Source organism: Anarrhichthys ocellatus, unplaced genomic scaffold (genome assembly GCF_004355925.1).
Source record: "Anarrhichthys ocellatus isolate YVR2014 unplaced genomic scaffold, GSC_Weel_1.0 scaffold135, whole genome shotgun sequence".
Taxonomy (NCBI): Eukaryota; Metazoa; Chordata; class Actinopteri; order Perciformes; family Anarhichadidae; genus Anarrhichthys; species Anarrhichthys ocellatus.
In genome coordinates, this window is record NW_022280165.1 from 373,163 (window position 1) to 380,934 (window position 7,772).

General features: G+C 42.4%; 1 protein-coding gene across 2 annotated transcripts in view; it reads right to left on the reverse strand.

Annotated features, from left to right (window-relative positions):
• Positions 1-219: 219 nt before the first annotated feature.
• LOC116399918 (ubiquitin-conjugating enzyme E2 D2-like) overlaps positions 220-7,772 on the reverse strand; it is a 9,378-nt gene continuing 1,825 nt past the window's right edge. Inside the window, exons 1-5 of one of the 2 annotated variants that reach the window (XM_031877409.1) lie at positions 6,094-6,637; positions 2,611-4,342; positions 785-879; positions 601-706; positions 220-525 (exon numbers count right to left, since the gene is read on the reverse strand). In XM_031877409.1, the coding sequence (XP_031733269.1) occupies positions 220-525; positions 601-706; positions 785-879; positions 2,611-2,799 (696 nt within the window). In that variant the 5' untranslated portion in view covers positions 2,800-4,342; positions 6,094-6,637. The other variant, XM_031877410.1, reaches the window with a different exon arrangement.

The window sequence follows — 7,772 nt, forward strand, 5'->3', positions numbered from 1 at the left end:
GCACATGGATGCACTTGTGAGTCTGCAGGCCTCTGCCTCTGTTCTTAGAGACACAGAGGTGAGATCTGATTGGATAAAAGCTCTACTTAAAACAAGCTGCACTGGAAGCAGAGCAACTGAGGAAGACAGTAGCTGTGCAATGAGAACATAAGATAATGGGAAAAATATTTCTTTACATTATAATACATGTAGTGTAGAGATTATTAAATTATAAAATAGCTATAACTTTGTGATTCTGTTTAAGCCAGCATAGAAGGCCTTGCAGGCCCACCACTGGTATAAACAGATGTTTGTGATTAGACTCAGGTGTTTGTTCCAGATGAGCGGTAAAGCGTAGTGGCACGTTCTTACCTTCCTGATGAAGTTGACGTGACATTCCCCCTGCTGGACATGTGGAGGACATTCAGGAGGAACCCTGTAGGCAGAATGAGCTTTCCTCCGCTCAGACGCGTAGAGAACCGGAGACAACAATCTCACGTTCAGCACATTATCCCCGTCCTTCAGCAAGTCTCTGACCGGGAAGTCCTACACAAACAAATGATGCACGTGAGAAAAACGTGCATGGTGCGATGGGAACCGCTTGTTTTCCGGTGAACGTACATATCTACGAAACATGTTGTCCGTCTTCCCGACGACGATTCCGTTGAGCCAAACGGATGCTGCGGTGTCAATGCCGTCGAAGACGAGCAGCACCTTCTGATTGGCTCTGTTGATGAGCGCACAGGTGAGTCAGGAGCACGAGCAGGAAGTGCTTTAGAACAATAACAACGTTCATCACACCGACCTCAGCTGGCTGGAGCCGGTGAACGTTGTCGTGTATGTCCAGTTATCGAAGGCGATCCACCGATAAGACACGTCGTTAAACCTGAAGTACGGGTCCTGAGAGACAAGTACACAATGATTCACTGATTCTATTTAATTCCTCTCAGTTTATGAGTTATTACTCACACCTGCTGCTCAAGCATGTGTTGGTATTGTTATGCCAAAAAAGGGCAGTATCCAGGATTTAAACATTTTTGCCCCAACCCTAACGAATCAAATATAAAGCTTGAGTTTAATCTGTGATCCGTCTTCACTGTTTACATGTTGAACAAAATCTGATCAGTCCGATCCGCTGCAGCGTCCAATCACATGACAGATGAACAGTGAGGGGGCGTGTCGGCCGTTAAAACGCTTCCTGGAAGTCTGTTCTCGTGGGTCCTCGCTCATGGCTCCTCAGAGCAGAAATAAGGGGCCTTTCTCTACATGCGTACTTCTCTGTACTTGTGAAATCGTGGACTTTTGAAACGTCATCAGTCTCAGCCCAAGTACTGTTCCAATTCAAAGTTCACATCAAGCCAAGCCATGTCCAAATGCCCGGATGTGGCTCGCTCCGCCCATTTTACCGGGTATGCATCGGAGGTGACTTGTCTGTACTTGGGACAGCCAAATATCCCAGAATGCATTTTGCACCAGCAACAGGAAACAACGGCGGAGGAGAAATCACACAAATGGAAGTTGAAACTTTCGAATACTACTGTTGTTAAGTCACAGAAAGTAATTTTAGGATGTTTTGAGGCGAGAAGTTAGTTGTTTAAGCATCAAATCTGTGGTCGGTTTGTCAAGATTCAGCCAATTTAAAAATATGCTCCGACGATTTCGGAGATGTGAGGTGTTGCTAGTGGGACCGGCAGTAAACCAGCACCGGGGGCTCAGCGCTCATGTTACCCGCCTGGAACTGCCTGATCTCTGCAGTAAACCCCGCCAGCACCGGGGGCTCAGCGCTCAGGATTAAACTCATTAGCAAGACCAGCTGAGGTGGTGATGTCATCAAGTAAGCTGCTGTTTCAATTGTCCGTACTGCGTTCTCTGGACTTGTGAACTTGGGTATTGAGAAAGGCCCAAGAGCTTTGGAACGGCAGTCAATATGGCGGCGCAGAACAACTTCCGGTTCGAGCGAGGAAATGATCCTCGCTTGAACCGGAAGTTGTTGAGGAGCGAGGAAATGAGGAAATGAGGAAATGACAATTGAACCGGTTTCAACCGGAAGCAATCCTCGCCGGATCGGAAGTTGGAAATGACGTCTGATGGAGGACGTCTTTAGCAGGACGTCTGATGTACCCCAAGACCCGTTTGAGAGGAGAACTTTGAGGAGAACCTTCAGCCAAAGAGCTGATATCAGATCAGCCTGACCTCACAATCAGACAGCAGACTAGCGGGAAAGGGAAGCAGTACATGAAGCTTCTCCACTAGCTGAACACCAGACAGGTTAGGCTAGCTGGATGACGTCATGCTAATAACTATTATAATATAATATATAATATATAATATATAATATTATACTGAGACTATAATAAGATGTCCTGACGTGTTTGTCAAAGTGTTATTTTCTGCTTTTTTCATGTTGGAATAAAGGTTAAATATTTAACTGTAAAGTAGTAATACGTGTTTGATACCTTAATGTTTTTGCATTAAATCATTCTGGGATGTTTGCTGACATTGATTGGATGTGGAACAGCCCGACAGAGAACATGTTCCACCAGCTCCACTGACCTCCGGAATAAAATAAATCGGAACAATTGTTTTAAAGGTGTATTGTACACGCTCACATGAAGTACTTGATGTACCTACCTGGATGTATCCCTGCTGCTGTAGAGCTGAATGAACACATCCGGGAACCTCAGCGGGCAGCGACACTGACCCGTCGGAGTTTGAGAGACTCCATTTACCGTCCAGACTCCGAGTCACTGAACAAAACACCGAGAAAACTCCCAGAAACAAACACAAGAAAACACAAACACCGCGTACAAACAGACTCATATTGTTGCTTTGTATATATGACACGGTACGTCACGGGAATACTACTTTAAATGGACTATCAGAGTTTTGTTGTGGTTCTCTGAACAGCCTCTTCCTAGTTTGTCACGTGACCCTCCTCGTGACAGTCATGTGATCAGTATACGCATAAATACATAATAAAAAGAACATGTTTGTGCGTGGAATCAAAATGATAAAGAATAAATAAAGTAGTCTTGTAGTAATAAATAGTATTAAAAAATCAAGTAGAAGTATTAGTTACTAAAGTAAAGTTAATTGTATTTTTATACCACACACACTATAAACACTGTTATTGATATTGTTATACATTTTTGAATACCTAGAAGCATACTTTTGCATTATGTGTCTTGTGATGGAAGAAGTATTCAGAAGTTTAAACTTAAGTGAAAGAATGCAATCGTGTTAAAATACTATTGGCTTCAAAACATACTTTAGTTACTAAAGTACTCATCGTGTACTTGGTGGGTGTTGACGTATCTGTGAATTATTTGAGTCACCGTGACACACTGAAATTATTTTGTCAAATATATATGGCAGTTTAACTGAGCGCAAATACAAATAAACTAATTTACCTCTTTATGATCAAGAGGCTTATTAAGAGGATGAATCAAGGATATAAACTCTATACTGTGTGCTGTATTTAAACAAATAAACACAGCCGACACTTATGATTTAAGTAACTTTATTGAAGGGAAACTAAAAACAGAAACAGAGCCACAAGTTGATTATCAACCATTTGCTTTGCCTCCATATTTTATGGCTACAAGAAGACAGTGTTCGATTGGGCGTAAAGCTAACAGCTCGTCTACCGGCTTCTAAATAACAGAAATAGACCGCCTCCGAGGGAACCTCATCTGTTCGGCCTTACAATCGACATCTGCAGAAACATATCAGATATAATAGCCTACCTTTATTAACATGCATAAAATACAACATTGAAGTTCTTATATTTTCCTTAACATAGAGATATACTGCTGTGCTTCTCTGTACACACTGAGAGTGGAATAAGATACGTCCTCCTCGGGTAATAGATTCCTACACTAAAGATCAGAAGATCAGACTGACGTCACACCAGAGCCACCAACCAGATCAGCTCTTTACCGCTTTCAGATAATAACCTAATTTAAACCTTTTAAAACTCAGAGTTGACAGGTATGGCAAAAGACCGGCTTTTCTGTAAGTGCTTTGAGAATCCAGCTTAGAGTGAAAGTCATTATTAATGGTCACGGGGCTGACGGGGCTCAGGAGGCGTGAGCAGAGTGAACGTTATCACCCGGCGGTGACTCTTATTTAAACCTCAGAGAACTGGCTCGTGTCCTGGAGAGGAAACACTATCTTCTTATAAGCGCGCAGGTGGAAAAAGAAAAAGGGGTAAAAATGCTGATTAACCAAAAAGAGAAAAGAAAAGGTGAAAAAGAATCCCTTGTTTGTTTGGTCTGAACCAGCAACAACGTTTCCACCAGCTCTCCAGATGACGCATCACATCGCGTACTTGTGTGTCCAGTCTTTTGCCATTTTGATGTATCTGCAGAGAGAACACATGAAGAGATGACTTCAGGAAGTCTTAAGCAAACACACGCCATGTTGGCGTTATAGATCTGGGTTAGTTAGAGCACATGCACTCCAGCACGTCGCTTTGTGTCAGTATATGCATCAGAAATATACACTTTGTACAAACTAAGCTTCTCAGTTTTAAACGGTGGAATACTTCTTTGATGAACGATAAATGTTTGTTTTTCACACAAAAGAGTTTCATGCCGAGTTAGTGAAGAAGTTCACACGCACAGAAAACTGCTTCTGCTACAAGTAAAGGCGCATTCCCACATGAGATATAGATATATATCTATATAAAAAGGAACGCAGAAATGTTTTTATCATTTTAATATCAAATACCAGATTCAGTTAAATATATGAAAATGTGCATTTCCAGTCATTGTGATGAGTTGAGCTGCAAAGATTAGTAAAGTATTTTAAATATTTTCTCCAAATGTACTAAAACCTTCTCTTTGTTGTATACTGTAACTATAAACGCTGATTAAAACAATACATTAGAGGACGTAAACAGGGAGCATGTGATCATGTCGGGAAAGGTCTGAAGATTAATAGATAATAAGTCTGTTATTTGCAACACGGATGTGATGATTAGCGAGATACCTGGAGAGAAGCTGAAGCTCCAGATGTAAAGGTTTGAGTAAACGCAGCACTGACTCTTTGTATGAAGTCTTAATATGTCTTAATTCATCTGACTTCCTGCTTCATGCGTTATTAGAACATCTACCTGCTTCCATCTGCCAACCTGTTCTTCAATAAGCAAAGATAAAAACATGTCCTTCAAACCCAATGTTGAGATGAATGTAGTCCCAGGAAGCCACTGGTGTCTGTATTTCAGCTATGGAGATCAGCTTCATACGTTACTTGTTGGATGTATTTAAAATGTTACATCATTGCATGACCTGCAGAATAAACTGCTCCAACAGGAACATGTTCAAACTCAAATGGTCCTCATTGTTAGTTTCAGACATCACAGCTCTGTTTGGCAGCCAACTGTTGGCGAGTCCTTGAATGCACCACCATGAACCTTAAACAGCTGACAGAGCCCCAATCTCAAGTCTCTTAAAGGGAATCTTCAATCATACTAAGAAGGATATTTCAACTTGTAGTGAATGATGGAAAATGGTCATTTTAGAAGAAACCCTTTTTATTGTCATATACACATACATGAAATTTGACCTCTGCATTTGACCCATCCCTGTATATAGGGATGGGTGGGCTGCCAATGACAGGCGCCCGGGGAGCCGGGGGCTCAGTGTCACTACGACACGTGGCACGTCCCAGTCCATTGACCTTCGGTTACCAGACAACCCTCTTAAGCCAGTGAGCCACGGTCGCCCCCGTATTTATTTTTGTTAAATATAAATACTCTGTACTGTGGTGCATTATAAACAGAAATGACCCTTTCCTCTGATATGTTACAAACAAATACTCATGTTTTAAAGGGCTCCAGACAAATTCACATTTTAAATGGAAGAAACATTGTATTTATGTCTCATCTGTCAGTGGGTCTGCGAGATCTACTGGATCCTCTTTGCTCTGGCCTGCATTAGAGAAACCTTTGCATCTGTGGGGAGGAGCACCAACACGTTGAACTACTGGTTATCTACAGCAACAGGACTCACCCGCAGGTTATCAAAGTGCACGTAAAAGACCAGAACATCACAAACAACAGAGCAAACCCAGAACACCAGAACAAGATGCAGCGCTGGCTCCTGACCTTACCCTAGAGCAAGGCATACTTCGTGGTCCACTCCTGAGCTAGTTTATTGTACCTGACAGAGTGAAACTACGTCAGGTACTCATTCCACGAGGCGTCTGAAGGTCGCACTTATTGTGGATAATAAATCATAAACGTATACAAATGCGCTGCCAGTTTAGTAGGAATAGCTAACTAACGAACAAACAGAGCTGCAGCACATCCTCCATGAAGGCTACATCTTCACTTTGTCTCCACTGTTTCAGAGAGATGCTGATTCATGGGGACTCCGGAGGCTGCAGCTTGTGCTGCTGTTAAAGTCTGATGCATTATGCTGAGAGTCGGTTCTATTATTTTGTCCACCCTGTTCATGTATAATGCAAAACTATTCAAAAGCATAACAAGCTGCCGCCTCCAAAAACCTTCGTTAAGTTGAATCAACAACCCTCTGAAACTGATTGGACCAATGTACCCAACAAACTGGCGTCACAGTGAACGATGCGGACCGGAGAGAAAATAGGTCCTTTCATATCTAGAGACACGCTCACAACGCATATAGAGAATATGTACACTTACTTCGTACTATCTGTTTTGTAGATCTGTGCGATCTCTGGCACTAGTGGGTCATCGGGGTTTGGGTCACATAGGAGTGAGCAAATGGAGAGAAGAACTACAAGAAACAGAACTAATTAAAATACAACATATGCATTTTAGTCCGTCTACCAGCCTCGTTTATTGGACTCACAGAACCCTGGAGTGAATGTGTGACAGGCGTCATGTGCAGGTGGACGGTACCTTTAGAAATAGTAAGCGCAGGAGACCACTGTGATCGGAGGATATCCAGACAGATACTGCCGTTACTGTTAATATTTGGGTGGTAAATTCTTGTTGTAAATGCAACCTGGAAGGAAATAAGAAGATAAAGACAGTGAGGACAGTGAGGACAGTGAGGACAGTGAGGACAGGGCACACGTCAGGTCAATGCTATGCAGTTCAGATTCCAACAGGAGGCGGATCAACCACTGGAAAGACCGGTATCACTTTATGAGCGTTGTAAACAATCAAACTGCTGGGCTCGGTGGAAATGTTTGTTACGAATATAAGCTCTTCTTATACAGAGACAATGTTTGAACACTGAATAGTTCACATGTTTGATTACTTTAATGTGGTAAACTAGATTAGTGTGTCACAGGAGGGATAAACAGGTGTGTGGCTCGATAAGAGTCTCTGCTCAGGTGTGAGTGAGCGTACCTTGGGTGGTTTGAAGGGGTAGTCTGTTGGAAAATGAATCGTCAAGAAGAAAACCCCTCCCTGGTATGGACTGTCACACTGAAAGCAAGAAGGACATTTCCATATTTCAGTATAGAATAATCTAAAACTGCCCGTCCACAGCTTCTCATTATCAAGTCAAATGTCAACCTTTATCTCGTGAATACATTTAACCAGGAACACAACCTCAGTGACAGATAGCAACATCCTGCTGCCTTACAGTAAAAACAGAGATCAATGACGTCATAAAGGATCTACTCACAGGTCCCATGATGGTGGCCTGCCAGTGAAACACTGTGAGAAGAGAAAGTGAAGGTAAGGAAACAAGGAAAGGGCACAAGTATGTGATCTGGCAGGAGATAGTCGTCTAAGGAGCACCATTTCTCATGTAGAACATGGTCATGCTCCATGGTGGTGAGGAGTAGAACATGGTCAT